Source organism: Hyaena hyaena, unplaced genomic scaffold (genome assembly GCF_003009895.1).
Source record: "Hyaena hyaena isolate Hyena2069 unplaced genomic scaffold, ASM300989v1 scaffold_17, whole genome shotgun sequence".
NCBI lineage: Eukaryota > Metazoa > Chordata > Mammalia > Carnivora > Hyaenidae > Hyaena > Hyaena hyaena.
The window spans coordinates 5,297,101-5,322,749 of NW_024080648.1; the positions used below are offsets into that span (position 1 = coordinate 5,297,101).

Consider the following 25,649-nt stretch of genomic DNA (forward strand, 5'->3'; position numbering starts at 1 on the left):
TCTAAGCTGGCACTCGGTAACAACACTGGTCCACACTACTACAAATAAAGTAACATGTAGATTCCCTCCTCCCTCCCCCCAAGCCCAACCCACACACAACAGCCTTCTCCCTCGAAAAGCCTTCCCTCCATTTGGAAAGGCCCCTTAAAATGGCGTTGTCCCAAGAAAGGATTCCAAAATGGCACCAAGCACCCATGGTGCCCATCCCAGGAAGCCCAGAAGCCAGCTCCCAAGCAAAGGGGCTGCCCAGCTCCTCACACACACTCTCTTCCTTCCTAGACCTGAAACATGGTGTCCCCTCCCCTCTTTTTATTCCAATAAGAGCCTTTAAAAACCTTCACCTAAGCCAGGGAACTTTAAGAAGGCAAGAATTTGTTGACGTACTTCCTTCAAAGCAAATTCTCTACGTGGTGTCCCTCCACTCTCAGAGGAGTCACGTCAGGCCTGGCTCTAGTTAGCTGCGTTCCCCAAGGGCCTCGCCCAGTGATTGCCTGGAGGACAACCTCCACTGCGCCCGATTTTTCCAGAAGCACCTTGCGAGATATGGCGTCTATCACAGACGATCTGCAAGTCCTCAGGCAGGTCTGTGGGAACACGCTCCCGCACCCCAACTCAGTTACCAATCCTCAGAAAGAAAAGGTGTTCTCGTCGGGATGTAAAGCCACGTCACAGTTCCACGTGCCCAGAAACCAGCTTCGAAAGTCATCAAAGAGCAGTCCTTACCTTTCTTCCGCCTGCCACCCCGCCCCGGCTGCTTCTCAGTGGCAGCCAATCCCAGGCGGCCATCCCGCCACCTCGTCCACACCTAGGAGACGCCGCTCTCCTCCTAACTGCTTCGACAGGTGCGCGCTGTCGAGCTCCGCTGCCCGACATCGACAGAAACGTATCCGAAATTCACTGTCGCTAGACTCCTTGTACTTACATACTCTGAGGAAATTCTTAATAAATACTTTTATTTATTATTTAGCGTAATTATTCACCTGTTGGTGACTTCGAAAGGAAAACCACGTCCTGTAAGATTTCTTCAAAACACGGAAACAAAAAGACCACAACAGAAACAAAAAACAAACAAAAATAATAAAACCTGTTACAAGAACCAATAAAGGACGAAGCACACAGAACCAGGCACTTCTGGCAACCTCGTTTTCTTTGTGTCCCTTTCCCACTCCCCCCCCCTCCCCCCCCCTTAATAAAACCGGATGGGCACATTTGCCAGGATCTGTGGGTTTCCGAACTTCAAGCCTTACCGCTTAAAAAAATGAGGTAAGAAATTCCTATCTGAAAAGTAACAGACACACAAACCAAACCAAGGTCTTCCCTGCCCGCCGAGGCAGCCGCAGCCGTTATTGCTCTAGGTTGGAGTGTTTTGTTTGCTCGTGGTTATGTGTATTTGAAGTCCTTATTGCCATTCTAGCTGGCTCCAGGCTGGCCCAGGAGGGGCGGCCGGGGAGGGGCTTGGCCACCCGCTGGCCGCGCTGGTCAGTCCCGGCGGGGCCGGCGCGCTCAGGGGCGGCTCGGAGCGGCCCTAGCAGCTGGGGGACGTGGTGATGGGGCTGTGCAGGTAGGGCAGGCTGCTGGGGGCCGAATGCACGCCCACCGACACCGGGAAGCTGAAGACAAACTGCGACGTGGGGGTGGGGGTGGCCTTGCCCCGCTCCCGCAGGGGCCCGGACGGGCTGGCGGCCTCCACGGCGCAGGACGTGGCCAGCACCTGCGACTCGAACTGCAGCAGCTGCCCCATGAAGCTGAAGTTGGGCGAGATGATGCTCCGCCGCTGCTTCACGAACTCGAAGGCCTCCTCCAGCCGCACCCGCTTCTTCATCATCAGGTAGGCCAGGCAGATGGTGGCCGAGCGCGAGATGCCCGCCTGGCAGTGCACCAGCACCCGGCCGCGGCAGTCCTTCACGGCATCTGGGGCAGGGGCAGAGGGGTGGCGGTCAGTGCCCCTCGCGAGCCCCAGGCTTCCCCAGAAGGCAGGTGCAGCCGGCGCATGGGGGGGAGGGGGGGCTGGGGGAGGGGCGCTCCCATTCTAGGAAGAATATTCGTGGCTGAGAAAGGGGAGGAAGAAGCCCACTGCAAAGGACTCTGGGATTCCACCCGTTCTGGGCCAGTTTTCCAGACGTATCCAAACAAATGCACTAAGCTTGGGGAAAATGCATGGCAAAGCCAGTTAAATCCCAGCATACCTTCAAGGACTTCCAGGTGCAGACACAAAAACGACGACCCGATTCTCCCTTTGTTTCCTCCCCATCCCCAAAGCCTCATCACGGAGACATCTGGAGCCTCGCAAGGAAAACCTCGTCGGCTAGGTAAGCTAACAGCACGGCCGGCAGTCTCTCTTCCTATCCCCACCCAACACGACGTCCAGGCAGTGAGCCTGCCTTAGAGCACAGGGGAAACGGGCACACCCCGGAGACCGCGCCCCTCAGTCCCTCGTTCCACAGCGAGTCCGCGCGGTGCCCTCCCGCCCTCCTGCCCTCGGCCTCCCCCCTGCACGCCACCGGAGCCAACCTACCAATGTACTCGATGGCCTCCATGAACCAGGAGCTGATGTCTGCCTTGTGGTTATCTTCCACCGGGATGCACTTGTACTGATAGTGTCCTTCAAAGTGGTTTGGGCAATCGGAGGACACGTTCAACAGGGCCGTGATCCCCAGGGCATCCAGCATGTCCCTCCGGGCAGCGTGGTAGGCACTGCCGAGGTAGAGGAAGGGAAGGATCTCCACAGGACCCCCCTGTACCAGAAAGAGAAAGCGGAGTCCCCCCCAGACATCTTGAGTGTAAGGCAACCGGGAAAAGGGCTGGGGTGCTGGGGGCGGGGAGGGGGGAAGCTGTGCGAGGTGGGCTTTCACAGGCCCAGGGGAGAACGCCTGGAGAGCCAGCCCTTCCAGGCTTCCCCTTGGCCTGCTGGGGCTCCCGGCGGAACGAAAGGCCTGGTGGGCGTCTCTAGCCTTCACACTTTGCTCTGCTGGGAGTGGAAAACCCAAGACAGGTAAAGGTCCACCTGCAGGTTCAAGCAGCCCTCCTCCTTGATAAATGAGGTGGCAGACGTAACGCGGGCCTTGCCACACCACTTAGGACACGGGTCTACACCTGACTCGTCGCCAGGCTGTTATGTGGTGCAGGGACTTACTTCACTTGGCACATTAGAAACAGAGGCTGTGTAGGGGCGCCTGGGTGGCTCAGTCGGTTAAGCGTCCGACTTCGGCTCAGGTCACGATCTCACAGTTTGTGGGTTCGAGCCCCGCATCAGGCTCTGTGCTGACAGCTAGCTCAGAGCCTGGAGCCTGTTTCGGATTCTGTGCCTCCCTCTCTCTCTGATCCTCCCCTGCTCATGCTGTCTCTATCTCTCTCTCAAAAATAAATAAAAAAGAAAAAAAAAAAAGAAACAAAGGCTGTGTCGGCCTCACTGACAAGAGGCAGGATCTATTAGGTAACGTGGGCTTCAATTCATGACGTTGTCTAAGTCAGATCAACTCGAATGATCTGGGAGCAGAGTTGCTGGACCCCATAAATCCACTCTCTGTCTGTCTAAGTGAAAAGGCTGGTAAGAAACAGAGCGGCTTGGGGCACCTGGGCGGCTCAGTCAGTTGAGCATCTGACTTCAGCTCAGATCGTGATCTCACGGCTCAGGAGTTCGAGCCCCGTTGGACTCTGTGCTGACAGCTCAGAGCCTGGAGTCAGCTTCGGATTCTATGTCTCCCTCTCTGTCTGAACCTCTCCTGCTCACACTGTCTCTCTCTCCTTCAAAAAATAAACATTACAGGGGCACCTGGGTAGCTCAGTCGGTTAAGCATCCAACTTTGGCTCAGGTCATGATCTCACGGTGCGTAGGTTCAAGCCCCACGTCGGGCTCTGTGCTGACAGCTAGCTCAGAGCCTGGAGCCTGTTTCAGATTCTGTGTCTCCCTCTCTCTCTGACCCTCCCCTGTTCATGCTGTCTCTCTCTCTCTCCCAGAAATAAATAAAAAACGTTTTTAAAAAAAATTTAAAAAATTAAAAAAAGAAAAGAAACAGAGCAGCTTAAGCTGATTTTCTTGGGGGAGGGTTGGCCGACCATTTATGTCCATTTGGCGTTCGCATTTGGCTCGGACACGGAGGGGGTGGCCTGGCTCTTTCTACACAGCAGCCCACACGCTCTGGCTGCAGCAATCCCGACGTGTCCACACATAACTTTAGAGGCCAAGTCAGAGAGTTAGATCTTTGTTATTTTTCCAAATGAGGGTGATAAGACGGAAGAAGGAACAAATGGACCCTCCCTAACACTGAACCGCAGTACGCAGGGTTCACTCCATTCCCCCCACATTGAGGCACAGGATCCAAAGCCTCTGAAAAGCACAAATCTGAAAATAAGCCCCCTTGCCCCCCCTCATCGCCCCTTTCTCCCAGGCTCTGGGCCCCAGGTCTACCTGGTCGTGCAGAGGGGTTCCGCAGGAGCCACAGCCCACATCCAAGGACTCGGCAGTGCTGGGGGGCACAGCAGGTGGGATGGTGGCCAGGGCCTTCGTTTTGGAACAGAATTCTGGGTACTCGGAGGAAAACCTCTCATAGCCACCTTTAAAAGAGAAAGGCGATGGGGTTAAGAGAGTCACAAAGCCAGCAAAACACCAGGGAAGTACTTGAATCCAATCCCTGGACTGAGAACGGCTGGGAAGCTGGGACCGGTCAGACCTACACTGGCCACCGGGTGGCGCTGTGGGCCCAGAGATCATGGCTACGGAGGCTTCACAGAGCCGCATTTGGCCAGGAAGGCATCTTGAAGGCTGGAAGGGAAGTTTTAGCAGCAGGACTTGGGTTTGGGAGGCATATAACAGAAAGGATGACGTGCAGGGGTCTTGCCACAGAACAAAGCATGGAAGACAGGCCACCATGTGTCTCTGGGAGCCCCGAGGCAGCCTGGTGCTGGGCCCTGGGACCTGCAAAGATGTCTGTGATCCCCTCCAGTCCAGCCTTTGGAGAGGTTCTACGATGTGGGAGAGAAGGGGAAAAATTTACCCTGGCACCAGCCTTTCTGGATCTCCGCAACAGAACAGATGCCAATCGCCCAGCCTCATGAACAGCTGTTCATCAGCAAGGGGCCAAAAGAGGAGGAAACGGGCTTAAATATAAATCCCTCTTGCCACATACAGGTTTGGGGCAAGGCAGGATTTCCTGACCTGAGAGTTGCTAAGCTCTGGAATGGTTATCTGTGGGATCGTCTTCCGGGGAAGGGAGGTCTTTTAAGTAAAAAGAGATAAAGGACCGACTTCTCTGGAATAGTGTCAGGGCCAAGCCGAAAAGCGAAAAGCGCCTGCTGGCTGGGGGAGGGCAGAGAGGCTGGCGAGCGGCAGAAAACACTAGGAGAAGAAAAGGGCTTGGTCCCTATCTGATTTACTCGTCAGTTCTGGGGCTTTGCTTTGCGAGTAACTTAGCCTCCATAGTCCATGTGTGGCCCTGCTTTGTATTTTTCTCTGGCAGTTTCTGTAGGACCCAAAACATGTTATAAATTCGTTCAGGAGAGCCCACAGGCTATGGGACATCCACTGTAACGGACCCATTCAACCAACAGTCATGAATGCAGCTAGCATCAATTAAATGCTGACGTGTAAGCGGCACGGTGCCGAGTTCCTAGAGCCATTCGCGGTAACCTTCCGACATGCAGACATGTCACAGTTAGTCAATTCCTTGCCCAGACCCCACCCCTAGAAAATTCTGCTTTGCAGAGGAAGGGAATGCTGCTTTGCCACATCATAAGGCTCATGGAACAGAGTATACATTTTTTCCTCTCTGCCCCAGTCTTCGTTCCCCTCCACCCCATCTCTCGGGATATAAATGGGGAGCTCTCTGGTCACAGGCCCCGCTCCTTAACCGGCCTCCCCTGGAGGGGAGGGGCCAGTCCTGGCAGTTTCGGGAGGCCTTCAAGGTCATCTCAGCACAGGGGCACCCCTCCTTCCCATTAGCACCCCCTTTTCTTTACAAGGCTACCAACATTGCTGCCCCAAATGCAGTGAATACTGGGGGAAGAGCCAGCAAATGTCTTTAGCTCCCGTTCCTGAGGTAGAACTCTGGGAAACTTCCTGAAATGTTCTCCTTTGAAAGGTGGAAAGAGAAATGGCTCAATCAACAAACCACGGTTGAATCTACAAGGCCATTCGTTGTTACTCTGTGTATTTCTATAGGATTTAAAGATAATTTTAAGTAAAATGATTCCTGTCTATTACATAACTTGAGCTATTCAAATAGGCTTTTTTTCAAAGGTCCATGGAAGGCCCAGTGGGTGCACTTCCAAAGCGCGACCGGCAGCCTAGCAGTGCCTCCCACTGAAAGCAAGTGCTGGAGTCCCAGGGGTGCCAGGGCCAGGCTGCAAGGTCACAGGGGAGGAGCACCCCCCCTCCAAGGGCAGTGGAAGTAGGAGGGGCCTCAGAGTGGGGGACACAATGCCCTTCCCGTTGCTGACAAGGTACAGGACAGGGCGCCACACTGAACAGGCCTGGGTTGAATCCCCACCTGGTAAAATCATCAAGCTGTGCAGCCTGGGCCTGTCATCGAACCTCTCTGAGCCTCTCCCTCACTTGTAAAACATGATGAAACATCTGCGCCCAGCATTCTCTGAGGACAGGTTGGAACGGCCAGTGCTCTGCGCCTGGCCCGGGGTGGGGGGTGGGGGGGGCGGTCATCTCCTTGAAGACTTCCTTTTCTGGCACCTACAGGGGGACTGTGGCATTACTGGCAATTTCCTAGACTCTGGACAGCCTTCTCCTCCTGGGCTTTGCTTTTTTTTTTCCCCAATCAGTCTGGGGATCTGGTAGTTAGACAGCAGAAGGGCAGGCACTGCACTGTCTGAGCTCCAGGACCTTTCCCCATCGGGGACTCCCGCTGCCCCCAGGTCGATCCTGAGTCCACCCCACAGCGGGCACAGCGCCCGCAGCCCAAGGCTCCAGAGGGCAGCCAACTGCGAAGGACAGAGATGACCCGGGGACCCAGACCCGGCTTGAGGGGGCCCACTTGTCATCCGCACCACCCCCAAGCCTCTCATAACTGGGCAGAGAGGGCGGGAGAAGGCAGCATTAGGACGGAGCAGAACCCTGATTACGGAGGTCCGTTCCCTCTGGCAGATCTTTAAACAGGTAGAAAGGAACCAAGTGAAAAAACAGATTTGCCCGAGGGACTGGAGTGTCCCAGGCAGCGGCAGCCCTGGAAGGGATTCTCCCTCCTGAGCTGTTGCTAGCTCTGGGGGGGTCTGTGGCTGACCCTTACGAGCAGTTGCACCCAAGGAACTCCTTCCTGCAGGCGGATGAGCTGCACTGGGCTGGGACCTCGGCTGAGCAGAGCAAGGACAGCCCCAGAGCACGCAGGCGGGGAGGCAGCGACGGAAGGCTGCAAGTTAGGAACGACCCACGTCCACACCCCACGAGACCAGCGTGTCCTCTCCGGGTATCTGCTCCACGTTAGTAAAAGGGATAGAGGAAAAGCTCGCTATGTGCCAGGCTCTTCCCAAAGCAGTCCTTGAGGGGGGACTGGCCCCAGTTTTACAGACGAGGAAACTGAGGCACAGGGCAACCCCAGGTTAGGGGCAGTGCCAGCGTTCAGGCCACCGGCCTCGAAGCCACCTACTACTCGGCCGTCAGGAGCCCACCCTGCTGTGTGCCCATCTCTGCCCGCCAGGTGGTCCTTCTCCTGGGGGAGGCACAGACTGCTGGGTCATCCCGTTGAAGACACAGAATTTTCATGTAGAAACAGAAAAGATCCGAACAGGACACTCCTGACATGTCACCGAACTCCACGTCTTTCCAGTGCTTTTTTCAAACTACAGGTTGTCCTAAGAGTCATGACTAGCACTTTTTTATTTAAGAACAAGACAGAAACTTCTAGAACGCACTGCATTTAAAGAAGGTAGAAGTTCATGGACCTCTGGTTTCAGACGTGTCCCTACAAGGTCACGATGTAAGGATTTCAGACCGTTATCTTCTTTGACGCCTAATATGCCTTGATCCTAAAGGTCACAAACTCATCTGCAAAGTCACACCGACAGGTGTCTAAGATCTGCATTTCTAGCTTCTGGATGCAACTTCATCACGACATGTACACCAATGACTTTCCGCCTCTTCTGTGTAGTTTCGATAGAATATAATTCCATAACAGATCTTCTGACTACTTTTGACCTGTTTTTCCCCCGTGTCCCTAATAATAGACTTTCTGGTCTTAAAGCTCTCATTTTCTCGTCTTCATTTTGAAACCTGAGCGTCTAGAGGGAAGAAAAGGAATATAATCCTTCCCCACCAACTTTCTTAAGGGGTAACCACATCCATAGCTGAACTCTGCACTCTTTTTCTCACACAAAGCAAGACAACTGTCACAGCTTACTAAAACGATGACCCACTGGGCCACCCGTCCGTGCAGGGCTGAGACAGTATGCGTAAAAGTGCTCTAGAAAGGACAGGCTGATGCAGTGCTGATCACATCACCACAGCAGGGTGATGGGGAAGCCAGTCATATGGTGGGGACAATGGTCACGGATCCGGATATGGCTGTCGCTCTTCCAATTACCCTCTCTCAACACTCAGAACGTCACCCATTCACAGACAGAAGCTTGCTCTCCTGGGACTTCATTATCAGTACAAGGCCAAGCTGCCCAGCAAGGAAGTGTGGGGTCACCTGGCTTTGAGAACTCCCCTTCATGGGGGCGTTAACTTAGTAAGCACCCACATAAATGCTGAGCAGTGCTGAAGACTCACCTAAGTGAGCTTCCCACTCGGGGACCCCATGCACAAACCCGAGCGTCCTGGGCTAGCTCAGCTGGCTGACAGTGCCGCCCTGGGGCTGAAGCCTGTTCAGGGTCCCTCCCAGTGCTTCTGGGCTCTCTGCTACATTCAGCAAGCTGGCCTGTGCCGCCTTCCGCTGGGGAGTGAAGTTTTCTTCCTGTCAAACTTCCTTTGTTAGGCGGCAACTGCCTCCCAGTAAGGAAACTGGCTATCTGGCTTCAGATGTTCTGATTTTTTAAAGGAATTTCTTGGCTCCTTGAGAAAGCAACCTTCCCTCAGTTCCAAACCCTCAGGACAAGCCCAAGGCACCTGTGAGAGGCTTCCTAGTGATCGGGTTTTCACTTTCAATTGATACCTATACCCTGTCTTTGTTACTTCTGTTGATTGGAAATGTCCAGTTCAAAGGATACGAAAAAGCGAGTTTGCTTCGTTCCGGTCATTCTTTAACGAATGACAACAGAGGCGAGAGATTCTCTCTAACGCCTGCCATTTTGTGTAATTCTAATGCTCTCAAGCCTTGGCTGTTACGGGCACGGTGTCCTATTTGTAAGAAGAAAAGCCAGTCCGTTTCTCTTTGGGTCGAAGACGTGTGCAACCTTATACCCCCAGGGTTTGCTGTTTGATGCCTCTGACCTCCTGAGGGACTAGGATGGGCTGGGAAAATGGAGACAGAGACAAGAGAGAAGGCTGTCACCAGAGTCACTAGAGCGGCTGGCTGAGCACCGCCCCCTCCCCAATCCTTGGCCTTGGTGGCTGTTTTCTACAGAAAGTATAATGTCACACACTGCGTAGGGTCAGGCCTCGGGCCTACAGTGTATGTGAGCCCCCAACCTGGAGGGAGGAGCTGGAATATTCAATGGATCGCTCCACTTTCTGAAGACAGCGCCAGGACAACTTTTAAATCGGAACTTAAATAAAAAAGGGACAAAATTCATGAGCTGAGATGAATGTGAGACAGGAAAAAAGTAAAATAGTGTCTTTATACCTCAGGCCTTCTGTGTAAGACTGACTGACTTGAGAAATATGGGAGGCAAAGAATGACTTCTATTAGGGTAAGAAAACGCCCCTTTCAGCTTTCCCTCATGACCAGGGTCTAAAACCTTCATCTGAGGATTTATGAAGGAAACAAAAAGGGATTTCAAAAGAGATGTGTACTGTAATGAAATCTGAAAAGCTGAAATTTCTAAATTTTCCCTAAAAAATGCCTTACAGGATTTTAAATAAAATGAGCTTAAAGGCAGGGGGGGGGGGGGGGGGGGGGGGGGGGGAGTCTGCCCCAATGGCAATCTTTTACTAGCAAAAAGACCAGAGAACATAGTGATTCAGGTTATCACTCTTAGCAAAGCTTGGAGAACATGTACGAAATATAAAACCCAGGCAGCATTGTATTGATATTAAGTAACATTTACTCTCAACTATGAATTCTTGCATGTGCTTTTGGTTAACTACCTGCAGTTAACTCATTTCTACCAATGCCTTCCACGTGGCAAAAACAGAAAACTCAGATTATTAAACACAATTAGTTGGCAGAATTAGATAGCCTTTGACTGGGAAGGATAACAGATAACTTCCGAAACTATTCCGCTGTTTTTCTATCCCTGTAGGTTGGCAGAGGACAACAGTCGGGTCTGGCCACTTTCCTCTCACATTCCCCACCACATGTGCAATGAGACATACATAAAGTCCCACTAGATGGAAATTACAACGAACAACACGGATGGAAACCAAATTACTCAACTCTTAATCAATTTAGCCCTTTACTAAAGATAATCTAGGGGGCTTTTCTTCCCTGGTTTCCCATTAGTTCTCTGCCCCCAGAGTGCCCTTCCATGACCCCACATTTTCTCCCTTTTTTTTACTGGCTTCGCCGCTAGGACTTAGGAGGCCCGTCTGTGATCTCCCAGGGGTGTGGGGAGCAGACACTTCCGGTTCTTTGGGTCCTCAACTCACTGGAGATGCCTTTTCATTAGGGGGTCAAGGGAAGGAAGAGGGGCGGTGTTAATACTTCCCCTGCTTAGCACACATATGAAAGGAAGCCAGGTTAAACAGAATAAGACCCTGTGACCCTGACAACTTCAACCATGACTACAGAACAAGCCCCTCACCACCACCACCACCACCGAATTTTACACGGCTGCTTCCAGCAGCAGGCTCCTGTCGCTTAGAAGACGCAGCTGTTCAGCTAAGTGTCCTGGCTACTCCCCCGGCCCGTTCCTTAAGACGCATTAGTTCAACCTGCTGCCCAGGCCTAGACGCTAAAGGACGTCGACTTTGAGAAGCCAAGGGTGGGCCTCCCCATCACCCCAGGTCAGACAACAGGAAGCTATGCAGGGGCCCAGTAGGAAGGAGCCGTGAGAACGCTCCTTTTTCTCGGTCCAAGGACCTCGCCAACGACCAGGGAACTGTCATTTTACCCAGAGGCTTCTGTCCCACTCAGTCCTTAGCATTAGCCTCGCGCCCAACAGCTTAACGGCAGGACAGGGCGGCTCTCAGAACGGATCTGGCTCTGGGCTCTCCCCACGGGACCAGGGAGGTGCCCACACCAGCGGGAGGAGGAAACCTTAAAAACATGCCTCCTAGTCCCGAGCTTAAGCGTCCTCGCGCCCAGAAGCCCAGGGGCCAAGGCCCCCGAGCTGCTGCTCTAGAGCGATCCCCTACGGGTTTCCTCCAGGAAGAGAAACAAAACAAAACGCAGCCAGGCTGCACGTGGGTCTGCACTACTTCGATAAAGGCCCTGGCTTCCGAGCCGGCGAAGGCAACGCGCAGGTTCGAGCTCTCCATCAGGAGGGATCCAGAGCAGCGCGGCACGGAGGGCAGCCCGTGCCACCCGAAGGGGCGACCTCTCCCAGGAGAAATTTCTCCCATTGTCGCCATGGACGCCGGCACTAGGCAGGGGAGGGCAGGCGCGCTCGGCCGCCCCAGACCCCCACACGGGCGCGGGAGGAAGCGGGACGTGCGTCTGCCGGAGGGGGGGGGGGCGGCTCCGGGCACAGCTCGGCCCCCGGGTCCCAGGCGCCCGGCTCGCCGGTCCTTCCGGTGCTACCCCTTCCCGGCACTTTCTCTTAAAGCGTTTTGGGGAGAAGAAAGGAAGATTAGGCTGGATCGGAGGTGCAAAAGGCAGCTCTCACAGAGAAAGAAAAATCAGCAAAATCGCCTTAGTAGTTCAACCAAAGGTCAACAGCAGCATTTCCCCAGCAGCTGACAGGTCAAATGGCCAGGAAACAACTGCCGAGAACAAAGCCCCCCGCTGTTCGGCAGGGGCGAACCCGGCTCGGCGGCACTGAGCAGTTTTGTTGTGCTTTTTGGAAAGGGCGGTGGGGAGAGGTTTCCGCCCCTCCTCCCGCCACCACCTCCCTTCCTCTGGGGTGAGCAGGTCCGGAGGAGAAAGAAAGGAGGGAGGAGGCGAAGGTCGCCAGCAGGGAAAGGAGCGGCTCTTTGAAGGCCGGGGTCTGAAACGCCTCTGGGGTTCGGAGGCGAGGACCGGACGCGGGCGAAAGAATGCGCGGAATGCGGCTGTGGGAGGAAGGGGCGCAGCGCGGCAGGGGCGCCCCTACGCACACCCCGTCCTGTCCGCTCTTCCGCGCGAGCAACGTCAGGGACCGGGACTCGACAGGGCCCGGCAGGTGCGGCCGTGGCACCGTCCCTCCGGTTACTTAGCATGAGGTCCTTTGCGTCCTTTCTGACTTCCGGATTTGACCAGAACTCCTGTCCCCGAAGAGTTTTGCCAGGGTTCACGTAAGTCAAGCACGCGCTGACAGACCGCGGAGAATCCTGGCTGAACAAAAGGTCGTACTTCTCTGTGGCCTGAATTTAAGAGGCACGGTCCCATCTCGCGTTCCCCAAACACTCAGTCCCACACCCCCCATCCCCGCTCCCGCTCCCGCTCCCGGAGCTGGGGTCGGCCCGAGGCGGGAGAAGTTGGCCACCTTCCAGACGGAGCTCGGAGTCGGGCAGCAGATAGCCGCACACCATGTCCGCAACCCGATCTTCCTTTCTGCGTTTACCGAGCCGATCCCACCTCGGCGCTCTCCCTTCTTCGCCGTCTTCCCCACCTCTTGGGTTCAAGGGGTCGGACTCCGTGCAGGGCCCGAGCAAGCCAAACCAACAGGCCTGACCTGCGCCACCCCGCACAGCGGCACTGGGAGCAGCTCCCTGGACTAGATACGGGTGGGCAACGCAGTTGAGCCGCTACGCCCAAGAGATCTGACGGTTAATGAGTGTAAACAAATGCGGTCTCTAGGAAGCGTACCGACTTGCAGGTGACAGAGGAAACGCACCCTCACCGTCTCTGAGGACTTCAGGCGCTCGCACTTGCACCCAAACGCGCAGAAACCTTGCAAACCCATGCACACCAGCACGCACAAAGGAGTGCGCGGAAAGCCTCGCAGCCACGAGTCCCTGCGGGCACTTCTTCCCCTGGCCACTAAGGCGCAGGCCGCCAAACCCCGCGACACCTACCCTCCGGCCCGCGCCCCGGTGCCCGAGTTTACCTTTCAGCAGGCAGATGTCGGTGCGCTCGGCGTTGCGGCGCAGCGCCTGCACTACCAGCGACACGGTGCTGTCTTCGCGGAGACACTCGGCGCGCGGACTGCGCTCATCGTAGACGATGACCGCCGAGTAGAGGCCGGAGCGCAGGCGGGCGCGCACCTCCTCCTCCGCGGGCAGGATCTGCTCCAGGCTCACGGAGCCCTTGGCCCGCCGCCGCACGATGGTGTTGCAGCGCACGTTGACCGAGCCTCGGATGTAGCCCGCGCTGTGCGCCAGGAACGGTCTGCAGTCCAGCAGCAGGCACTTGCCGCCGCTCAGCAGCCCCAAGGCGCCGTGGCTGCCGCTGCCGCCCGCACCGCCGTTCTCTTCCCGGTTCATGAGCCTTTTGAGCACGCTGCAGTCCATCTCCCGCAGCTCCTCCACCGTCACCATGGTCGCCGGGAGCCGCGGCTGCTGGGCACGCGAGGCGGCGGCGAAGGACACCCGGGCCAGCTGGGCTGCAGGAAACTGCAAGCGGGGGCTAAGGAAAGCGCGTGCAGAAGTGGCCGCAAACTTGGCCCCCACGGGCGAGCCTCTTCTCCCCGGTCCCCTTCCTCCCGCGGTCTCGCGGTTACATAGCAGTCCGAGCGGCCTCGGGCACCGGGCGGCACCGCGCGCGGTGCTGCAGGGGGTGGTGGAGGGGAGTGTGTTTACTGGAGAGGAGAGGACCACGGGCTCCCTTCTGTTGCTGCCTCTATTGTATTTTGTCCGTTGTGCCGCTGCCGCCGTAGCCGCCCCCGGCGCTGCCGTTCGGGCCGCCGCTCGCTGCCCCAGCCAGAGTTTCCTCTTTAGCTCGTAGATGTATTAACGCTCCTCTGCTCTCCCTCGGGCGGGGGCAGATTCATTACTACCGCGCGAGGCCCCGCCTCTTGCCGTTCTGGGCCTCGCGCCCGCCCCCCGCCCCCCGCGCCGGCTCCCCGCCCCGCGCCGGCTCCCTCCGCCCCGCCCGTCCCTCCTCTTCCCCCTCCCCTGCGCGTGAATGGAGAGCGGGCCGCTCGCGCCCAGTCATGGGAACGCGACGTCACAAAGAGCAGAGTAAACAGGGCGCTCGGCGCTCGCCTTCAGGCCCATTCATAAAACCGAGACCTAGAGGAAGAGGGAGGCGGCCTCCGACCGGCAGGCGAGCGGCCGCGCCGGGACTTTGTGAATGGAGCGCGGCAGCGCCTGTCGCAGCCCGCCCGCCGGCCGGCCGGCCCCGGCCTCCCCGGCGCGCTTCCCGCCCGGACCCTACGGGCCGCGCAGCCCTTCCGCTCCGCCCTGGCGATGCGGCGTTCGGCGTGCGCGAAACGGCCCGCCGGGAAGCCGGCCTAACGCAGGCGGGGGCCCGGTTTGGAGGTTTCATTCCTTTTTGCCCGCGTGCTTCCCCCTTAGCAGCCTCGCAGGTCTCCTCCCGCAAACCGAAGTGGAGAGGGCAACGCTGCCCCGCGGGCCTGGCCGGGGACCCCCCCTCGCCCCCGGGCGTACAGAGTGCGTTCCGCCCGGCGGGTCGTTTTATCAAAGCGACCCCTCAGACGTCAGCTTCTGCGTTCGCGTGATCGATTTTCATCTCAAGCCATTAAATCAGCTTTATGGCTTCCCGAGGAACGTGGGCAAGCCCTAACTTACAAGATGAAAGAGAAAAGCCCTCCTGCCCCGCAGCCCAGTACTAGTGAGGTGTCGGGTTTGTTGCTTTACGACCCAGAGGGAGGCATTAATTGCCGGAATGTTGTTCCTATGGAGGAGGGCAGGGGTGCCACTCCCGTCCACGCTTCCTAAAGATGTTGATTGAATCCCGGTGCGGGCAAAGCCCGACGTTTGGGGCTTTTGGAACAGTCCTCGCCTCATCTTGCATGCATGTGAATGGTCTTCTCAGGAAATGACAGTTACGGTCTACATTTGGTACGAAGCTAGACCCGGAGAAATGGACGCGTAAAGGATTTCATAAGTTCTGGGGATGATTCGGGTTTCCATGCATCCCTCTTTCCAGGTCATGTAGCATTTTTCCCGCCCCCAGTTTTACTTAGGCATTTAATTTCCCAGAGGCCGCTTTTGGCACGGGGCTGGTGCGCGCCGCCGTGGGGACACGGCACAAGCCAAAAATTATTCGCCCGACATCTTGCCAAATCTTGTTAGTGAGAATTAACCACTCGCTCGCGGGCCCCGGTGGAGGCGGGGTCGGGCCTTCCATTCTCGGTCTCCCCTGGAAGTACGACCCAGGCAGCGACGGCCGCAGCGGGGCCCCTGCGCGCCCCAAACTCGGCCTTCCGCTCCGCCTTTGTTACCCGCAGGGCGATTCCTTGGAGCTCGCACCTCCGGGCCCCCGGACCCCTCCCCCACTCCCCAAGCCGGCCTGGGGAGGGGGCCTCCGCCTCCGAGGCCTACCACCCGCGCTCCCCGCCCACTGCGCCGCGAATCCCTTGATAATCCTGGCTCAGGCCGAGTAGATCGAATCCCTTGATAATCCTGGCTCAGGCCGAGTAGATCTTCTTTTTACCTCGGACTACAAAATGGCTCAGCGTGGCTCTGCACTGATCCTGTCTCTATTTAGACTCTACTATGTCGTTCATGCAATTTTTTGCAATTAACTTTGTTTTTAAAAAGCACTGCAGTTTTGATCCCTGACTTCTCGGTGCCTCCGAAATTTTGACGCCCAAGGCACGCTGCTCATAATCGGAGCCCTGGAGGGGGGCCACAACTGCGCACCGACCGAGGCCTCCGGGTGGCAAGCCACTGGGAGCCAGGCACTCCGGGGGGCGGGGGGGGGGCGGAGGTAAGCAGTCTGAGGCTCACTGCGTGACCTCTCCTGTGGGGAGGGGTTTGTACTTCCTCCCGAAGGCAAAGGGGGCCCGTGTGCGGTTTCTCATTTGCTGAGCCGAGGTCTGTCTACAGACTCGCTCTCACTGGTACACCAGGGGTGCGCGCTCTTTCCAAGGAGCTCCTGCCAAGCCCCGGCCGTCCGGGGCGACCCAGGAACCCGCCGACTGGCTCCCCTGGCCTCAAGAAACGTCGACACCTTTATAAGGGCTTGGGCAAGATTTCTCTTGGATGAGCCTCTCAATCGGAGGCAGGTCTGGGCTAATTTCACAGGTGTCGCAGGAGCTGGGGAGCCGTCCCTGGGCCACACTGGCCGCGCTCAGCTAGCCTTTGTTTCCCTGCCCGACCCCCGCCCAGCGCTCACGTGGCCGGTAAATAACCGTCAAATCCGGGGGCGGGGGGAGGAAAATGCCCGAGGACAAAGGCTTGCTTTCTGCACCTGACAGTAATCCTTGGTGGCGAAGCCCGTAAATCCCGCAGGCGATTCACAGGGAAGGTAGTGTGGGCGCGCGCGCGTGTGTGTGTGTGTGTGTGTCCATATCTGCGTGCCCGCGCCTGCGCGCCCGCACCTTGGAGGGGAGCCGCAGCTTCAGACTTAATGTATTTAAGCCCCAGCAGCTTTAATTACAAATGCGAATGCCTAGTTTCTGATAGATTTAAAAAAAAAAAAATTCTTTCCTCAACTCGGGAAATTCCAGAGCCTTCAGTTGTGTGAATTTCAGCAGATGAAATTTAAATTTTGTATTTACCCGATCCTCTGTAAGCGCCCTAGATAATTTTTTTCTGAATTTTTAATATTTGGTATTGCAAGTGTGCGGGCCATTTGGTACACGGTTCAATAAATACAATGTGAGGGCTACCTGATACCGGCTATAGAGACGTCTAAACTCGTTCCCAATTAGTGTGCAGGCTGGGAGTGGTCAATAAGGTAGATCTTAGAAGAAAACAAAGGCATTTGATAGGAAGACATTGTTTGAATGTCATTTCAAAGTTAATTTAATTAAGGAAGGCATATCTGCCGGAGTTCGGGTGGGATTGCCCAGGGAGAGAGATTTTATTTATATTCAGCAGTAAACCTCCGGGTGAAAATGCTTTAAAAATTCGCTGTGACATGTAAACCCAACTTCTCTTTCATCAGACAGTCCTTAGACCGACCTTATTAGTCACTGGCCGACCTGGCAAAACCCCTCCTCTTGTTTAAGAACATTTCTTTCCAGTTAGGATGTTCTGTGATCAGGGACCTTAAAGCCCAGAGTAGGATCCCCAGAGAGGACGATGGCTTCTATTCTGGTTTTGATGCCAGCCTCTGACTCACTGCCCTGTCCCAAAGTGCCTGGATAAAACTTGCCTGGAAACCCATTAATGAATTAATCAAGGTGGCATTGGAAAGAAAGGGTCTGTGGATTCCTCTTTCCTGAGCAGAAAAATTACCTTGCTCATTACTCTCACTTGGAACAGAAATGATCCACTTTCCAAGGACCTGTTGGTGAGGCTTGCTAGGTCAGCTGATTGGGAAGCTTCCCCTCTGGCAGTGAGAATGCTCAAAAGGACGGGGAATCTGTCCCATGCTCCTCAAAGCAGGTGTGTGTCCCCTACGTGTTCTTAGGCGACATGTACAAATGAAATCGAGGCATGTCCTTCCCTGCTCCCTCTGCTCATCAAGTCAGAACTCAAAAGCAATGGAACATGGAACGTTCTCCAGCATTTAGACTGAAATCACCAAGCAATGTCAAAAACATAACCTGAAGTTTTAGACCTGACTTTGTCACATTTATTTTCTCTGCATAATACTGTAACACTTGCTAATGATTTTAAATGCTAGGTTTCTAACCTTAGGGTCTCAGCAGAAAGGTTTTAATCCATTGCTTGGTTCACTAATCTATTTGAAAACTATCCAATCCCGGCTGTACCACCAAGTATGATCCTGGGCAAGACAATCTCCCTGGGTCTCACTTTCTTTGTCTGCAAATGAAGAGTTGGGGCAGGGCAGTTTTTAAGGTGGAGTCCACTTTCCACCCTGTGTGAATCCAAGCAGCAGAGCTTCCTGTCAACCCCAAACTTCAGCAGCCCTCTCTTTTCCGTCCCCAGAGCCTGCCATGCACTAAATGCCCAAGACCAAGAACAGTCTCTAACCCCTATCTGTCCCTCTTTTGCTCATGGAAGGCAAAGTTGGGAGTTTTGATTTAGATGGTTTTTGTCAAGTGCTGATACCCCAAGTAGCCTGATAACATTTATTCGACAAACACGTTAAACTCAGTGGGGGAAACAAATTTGTCCAAAACATTGACCATGATTTCAAAGAGTTTAGTCAGGGTGTGAATGTCACTGTGTGTTAGTGCAGGGTAGGATCTAATAAATATCATTAGGGAAGAACAACAACAACAAAATGCCAGTGGGATTCAGGAAAAAGGGGGAGGGATTGCATGGTGCTGCGGGATTAGGGAAATGGAAGAAAAAAGCCAGTGAAAATAAAATGCATTTCATCTGCTTAAATGTTATCCTTGACTTCTGTGTTAGGCCCTTTTTCTTTTCTTTTTTAACTTTTATCCCACCTCTGACATTCATTCTGTCCTTGTACCTTATATCTTTTCCTTTCATTTGTTAACCTCTCTCTTCCCCAGTGGTTTTGCCTGCTAAAAATAGATGAGCGATTGGTCGGAAGCTACAAGAGAGCCAAAGTGATGCAAAAACTCTGGAAAATCTATGCCGTGGACAGTGAGCCGACCTTAGATGCCAGGTAAACTGGGTGTGGGCCCAACTCAAGTGACAGTGACACCATCTCAAGCAAGTCAGTTGATCTAGATCTTAATTTTACCACCTGTAAAACTGGGAAAAATAATGTCATTCTTATTTACTTTGTGTTTTTTTTTTTTAGGACAACAAAATATCTAAATCACCTTTCTAAGGACCCAGCCTTGGTGAACATATTTGCCAAATCACATGTCGAGTACATGCTCAGAAAAGATTTTTGGACTTATAAAATTATTTCTATAAAAGTTCTTACCAAGAAGTGAACATTAAATCACATTTGTTTCTATGTTTTCTAAATCTTCTTTAATCGAAAGCAATAGGAGCAGCCCCAAATTAAGACTGTCACAAAAAATCTGGGATTTAGTGGCATTATTTCTTCATTAGAGAAACAGTAAAAACAAAACAGAAACAAAACCAAGAAGACCCATGTCAGTCCACCTGTTTGCTACCATAGTTGCCACCGTAGCCCCAGATCATCATTACCCACTTATATCCCCACATTCATTCTGCAGATGGTCCCACCCAGTAAGTGTGGGGAGTGTGTGTCCTGCCTATTAGATGTTATGCTATTCTTTGCTTCTACATTTTGGCTTCATTGAGGTTTTGTTTGTATAACAGTTGATTAACGCTCATCAGAACTGTAGGAGAGGAAAAAAAATCTTTACCCTCTTAGGTTTGTACATGGGGCCTGCAAATTAAACTGACAAAGATAGGTTAGCAGGAGAAAAAGCATTTAATTTTAATGTTTATTTATTTTGAGGGAGAGAGAAACAGAGTGCGAGCAGGGGAGGGGCAGAGAGAGAGGGAGACACAGAATCCAAAGAAGGCTCCAGGCTCCCAGCTGTCAGCACACAGCCAGATGCAGGACTCGAACTTACAAACTGCAAGATCATAACCGGAGCCGAAGTTGGACACTTAACTGAATGAACCACACAGGTACCCGAAAAAGCATTTAATTTTAATTGATGTTAGTTGGGATTTTTGTTTTTGTTGTTGTTTATTTGGGGTTTTGCTTTGGGGGGGTTGTCTTTTTTTTTTTTTTTTTTTTTTTTTACATAAAAAAAAAATTAACGAAATAGAAATAGAAACCAAGGAAATGATTAAATGTCAGGACTTATATGCCATTTTAACAAAGGGCAATAAATTGTAGATAAATGATTAGACAAAGGGGGTTGGGCTTCTAGGGCCAATAAGGAAAGACAACTAGGAAATCTGTGGGGGAGACTAATGGTAGGTAAGGATTGTTTAGTAAGATATGTACAGATGCATCTGGGTGCCATGTCTGTCTCTGGTGATGAGGATTGCTCTCCTCTTCCTTATACAGAAGGAGAAGGAGACACCTGCACAAGGGAAATTTATGCACTGCTTTTAGGCAGATGGGAAATGGAACAGAGAGCTCTTCTTGTTTCAATTGCCTTTAGCTCCAAACAATCCTTATGGCAAAGGGGCATATTTGGGGATGCCGCACCCTGACCCCCTTCGTAACCATATCACAGCTGAAGCAGGTACTGGGTAGTGCAAAGAAACGTACCAGAGTTTCAGCATGGCCTTTGCTTGAGTGATGAGCTGGTCCAAATAATCAATGGCTTTAGAAACCCTTAATCCTTTAGAAACCCTGAAGCCCTTATTTCTGAGTTTTCAGGTAGACGGGAGGGAGAGGCCAAGAACTAACAATTCATGAATGAAAAATATCCACCTTTAACTGACAGTTTTAGCAAAAAGCAAAAGACCTATGACGGTGCAGGAGATTGATCGGTTCACTCCAGTTGAAATAATCGTTGTCTGGACTCCGTGTGAACAGCCTCTCCCAGCTGTATAAAATGCTCAGATTACCAGCCCCTCAAAGGAACAAAAGGAGAAACCGAGGTGAGGAGGAGCCAAAGGTCTCTGCTCTCTCCCTCAAGCTTCTCAGTGGGCTTCGGTTCTGAGACTCCCCTGCACAATGACAGACCGCCCCCCCTCCATGCACCCTGGTCACCATGTCTGCCTCCATCATTCTGCACCAGGAGCTGCCCCTCCTACAGTGCAAGTTTTCCTCCATATAATCTAATCTGCTGCTTAATCCATTTTTTGCTTCTTAAAAGAAATGCTTTGGGCCATCAGGCATCAACATACAAAAGGAAAACCGCTAAATGTGCTCTATTCTTTTCCAGATGAGAATTGTAGTCTCTCTCTACCTCTTCAGCTGCGATTAGCATAACAATCCCCAGGGGTTTGCTCACTGAGGGAAATACCCAGGGTCCTCTTTAAGCAGTGGTTAATTACATCCTGCTATTTATCCCATTGATTAGAGGTTAACTAATTTGCACCCAGCCAACTCCATTTTTAATCTAATCTGTTTCTCTTTTTCCCCACACTCTCGGTGTCCTGTATCTGGTCTGTCACACAGTCTTGAACCTCCCTACCAAGGAAAAAAGTAATGAGAACTGTCTTCTCCGTCAGGTGGCCAAAGGTCCCTTTTCAAGGCCCATCCGATGCCCCTACCTTGAACCTGAGCTATATCCTCACCAGACCTGGCTTTCGTTTGGTGCAGGCTTTGGAGCCAGACAACTGTGGGTTTCCATGTGGCCATTTAGCACCTGGGGAACCTTGGATGAGTTCTGACCTTCACTTTCCACGTCTTCTCAATGGGAGTGTGACTAAACGCTTAGACGAATTTGGGGGAGCGTCGTTCTTCACAATGTATTCCCTTTCTTTTGGAGAAAATTTTTTAATGTTTTATTTATTTCTGAGAGAGAGAGGCAGCATGAGCAGGGGAGGGTCAGAGAGAGAGGGAGATACAGAATCAGAAGCAGGCTCCAGGCTCTGAGCTGGCTGTCAGCACAGAGCCCGATGCGGGGCTCGAATCCACAAACCGTGAGATCATGACCTGAGCCGAAGCCGGACGCTTAACCAAATGAGCCACCCAGGCGCCCCTCTTTTAGAGTATTTTTTTAGAAGCTGGGAGATGCCTGTGAGGCGGCATTTCTGATTTATACATAATTCTCTCCACGGAGGTGCAACAGGCAAAAGTCCAAGTGCATTGGAAAGCACAGGCAGGTTCAGTGTCATCGGGCCAGGCTACTGAGCTGGCCCAGCTGTTAAGCCAGGTGTTTGCCCATCGGCCAACGTGCCATGGAAGGCCCCTAGATCCTTTCTGCTGCTTCCTGCTATCCTGGACTGCTCCGTGACCCCCCTCCCCGCCCTGTCCCCTTCGACATGTCGCCACCCACCCCCATGTATCTCCACACACATCTCACTGTATCAGTGAGACCTGTGACCCCTTCAGCGGGAAACGTGACCCTTCCCGCTTCTGATTTCCTCTAACCCTTGCTGCCTCACGCTCATGCCTTTCTTAACTGTTTCTGCAAGGTAACTTCTCTTTTCACCAAGAGATGTGAGACATGTCCCTGACGAAAAGGAGCCTCCCATCCTACTCCTGGGCGAGCTGTCTGTCTTGGGTTGTTCGGGCTGCTGTAACAAAATACCGCAGACAGAGCGGCTGAGACAACAGATATTTATTTCCCAGAGGCTGCGGATTCTGCCCAAGGTCACGGTGCCAGCAGATCTGGGGGCTGGTGGGGTGACCCGCATTCTGGCTTGCAGATGGCCGTCTTTCCATGACATCATCACACAGAATGGAGAGGAAGACGCAAGCTCTGGCCCATCTCTACTTACAAGGGCACTGATCCCATTCATGAGGGCTCCACCCTCACTGCCTAATCACCTCCCAGAGCCCCACCTCCTGGGCGGGCCATCACCTTGGCAGTGAGGGTTTCAACACATGAATTTCGAGGAGACACAACTACCCAGTCTGCAGCAAGCTTCTCGCTTCCAAAAGGAATTTTCCTTATTTTCAGCGGTAGAATTAAACTCATTTTAGACATTGCAGCAAGTTCACATGAAAACTGTTGCCTACTGTGCATTAAGGGCAACGCCGTAAGCTCTGTACTTGAGCCTTGATGAAACTTCTACAGTCCTCAGGCCAGAGCTCTACAGAACGCCTGGAACCGAGATCTGTCAACATACCAATTACTGTGACGGTGCTCGGAAAAAACGGAGGCTTCTTGTATCTCCCCCCGCCCCCCATCTCTGCTTCAATTGTGCCCCTCACGCCTTGCAGGATCCACCTGCTCCAGCGCACCACCGCTGTTGCTGGCTTCTCTGCCCACCATTTCCTGCACCTTTTATGTGGTTTCGATGTTTGTCGCCGCGAGACCCAGGACCACGGCTCAGTTGTCTGGAGACACCCATCCGGACCCCTCAGCCTCCAGCTAGTCCACTGGGCCAGCTGCCCTTTGGACCCCTTTAGCTTGATCAACTGTCCAAAGCCCCGGGCGCTTTCCGATCCTGCCCTGAAGAGGCGTGTGCTTCGCAGGAACTCCTGACCAGACCCGCTGCTTCCGCTCAGCTGAGGCGCACAAAGGCAGTCACACTGAAGCAGGCTTATGTGTGTAGATGGCTGTGCAGAGCAGAACCCAAGCTAAAGGATATACTTCCTGGCCCGAGGGATAAACACCACATATGATTTTTTTTTCTCCTTTCATAAGGGATATTTTTCAGGCTTGTAATGAAGTGTGGTCCGAATGTATTCTCTTCTAGAATATTGAGTCAGGCAGAGGATATTTTCCCCCTTTTTCTCTTTTATACATGTGAATAAAAGTGGAGCAAACAAAGCATACTGTTAAACATTTTACACAAATGTCAGTGGATGTAATTCTAGAGCAGACATTTTTCTGGGGGATTTGGTGTTGGTTTAGGAGGAAAGGCAAGAAATCAGACGAGGTACCTTTGGCAGTAACTTCACAGGGTTGGGCTGCAAAAAACACTGAAATGATTTTTTAAAGGATCAGGATTTCCACTTGGGAGTTAACAAGTTTGAGAAATACCAAGCTGCAGAATGCTAAAAATACAGATTCTTTTGGTCTCACTTACGAGGACCCCCGTTTCTGTGCCTTCTCTCCAGCTGACTGAAGAATCAAGAAAAATGTTGTGCGGGACACTTGGGTGGCTCAGTCGGTTAGGTGGCTGCCTTCAGCTCAGATCATGAGCTCACAGTTCATGGGATTGAGCCCTGCATGAGGCTCTGTGCTTGATTCGGATCCTCTCCTTCAGATCCTCTGTCTCCCTCTCTTTCTGCTCCTCCCCTACTCATGCTCTCTCTCTCTCAAAAAGAAAAAGAAAAGAAATGTTGCAGACAGGCTTAATCCTTCTCTGTAGGGCAGCTCTGGCAAAGGCCTTTTTCCTGTATGAAATTCCCCAAGATTTCGGAAGATGAAATGTGTGCGTGTGCGCATCTGTGTGTGGGTACACGTACATATATGCACACACATGCATGTATGCATGTGTTTATATATACGTGTACATCTGCACAAATGCATGTGTATACATTTTTTTTCTTCTTGAAACACCCATTTCCGACCTCCCTCCCCATGCCTGGGCTCACTTCTGTGAAACCTCCTTGTTCCTTCCCCACTCTGCCATTCAAAGGGGTTTTCTTCCTCTTCCGTTGTGTGTGTTAACTCCTGTTCACTGGTGATAGGATGTATTCAGATGGAGTGTTCGCAAAATTCAAAGACCGATTCTCTTCTGCCTCCAGGCTGGGTCTTCCCGCGCGTCTTCAGCTCGTCACCACTCTGGATGGTCAGCAGTAAAGACTGGGTGAGGATTGATGGGGGAACAGGGAGGTGCAGGGAGGATCCAGCAGTGAGCCGTCTTGCGCTTCACTGGCATCACTGCAGAGGGGAAAAGCAGTTGCTCAAATAAGGCCGGGAGAAGAAGGGCCTGACCCCCGACCGGCCAGTGCCTCAAGTCAGCTTGTGTCTGTCATCTGGGAAGGTCAGTGTCTGTCGATCCGAATTCCCCCTGCACTTCTTCTGGTCCTGCTTTTTTTTTTTTTTTTTAAGTTTATGTATTTTGAGAGAGACAGAGACAGCATGAGGGGAGGGGCACAGAGAGAGAGAGAGAGAGAATTCCAAGCAGGTTCCTCACTGTGAACACAGAGTCTGACGCAGGGCTCGAACTCATGAAACCACGAGACCATGACTCGAGCTGAAACCAAGAGTCGGTCCCTTAACCGACTGAGCCAGCCAGGCGCCCCTACTTCTAGTCCTATTTTGAGAGGACCAAGCGACCTCTTCTGCCTCCCTCTTGGATGCGGTTCCTTTGTGAACAGGAGTCCATGTCAAATACCCTGCATGCAGTAGAGACGACAATGAGCACCCAGAAAATGCGGACCTGCGTTAGTCAGCTTGGGCTGCTAGAACAAAGGACCACAGACAGAGTGGCGTAGCCAACAGGAAGTTACTTCCTCAGGTCTGGAGGCCAGAAGTCCAAGATCAAGGTGCCGGCAGGGGTGGTCCCTTCTGAGGCCTCTCCCCTTGGTTCATGGCTGGCTGACTTCTCTCTGTGTCCTCACAGTGGCCTTTCCTCCGTGTGTCTGTGTCCTACTTTCCTCTTCGTATAAGGGCACCAGTCATATTGGCTTAGGGCCCACCCTTATGACTTCATCTTAACTTAATTACCGCCTCAAAAACCCCATCTCCAAATACATGCACCACATCCTGAGGTATGGGGAGTTAGGATTTTAACATGAATTTTGGTGACACAACAGAACTGCTGTTAACTCTTCCCAGAAAGAGGCTCAGAATCTTCAATATCATTCTTCTTGATGCTCTCCCCAGGGGGGTAGTTCTATGTGGCTGAGAGAGCTCGGGTTCTAGAATCAGCCGGAAATGGATTTGGACCCCAGATTGGCCCTTTCTAGCTGTGTGCCCTTAGGTCAGTTACTTAATGTTTCTGAGCTCCAGTTTCCTCGGCCGACACACCTCAAGAGCCCCAGGATTCAGTACGATGACGT

At 53.0% G+C, this 25,649-nt stretch overlaps 1 protein-coding gene across 1 annotated transcript; it reads right to left on the reverse strand.

Moving 5' to 3' along the window:
* Positions 1 to 915: 915 nt before the first annotated feature.
* Positions 916 to 14,106, reverse strand: DUSP4 (dual specificity phosphatase 4). Its single transcript, XM_039220832.1, has 4 exons — positions 13,231 to 14,106; positions 4,409 to 4,554; positions 2,516 to 2,735; positions 916 to 1,911 (listed from the first exon to the last, which is right to left on the reverse strand). The coding sequence occupies exons 1-4, from the start codon at positions 13,658 to 13,660 to the stop codon at positions 1,526 to 1,528; spliced, it is 1,182 nt and encodes a 393-aa protein (XP_039076763.1). The 5' UTR covers positions 13,661 to 14,106; the 3' UTR covers positions 916 to 1,525.
* Between the last annotated feature and the right edge of the window lie 11,543 nt (positions 14,107 to 25,649).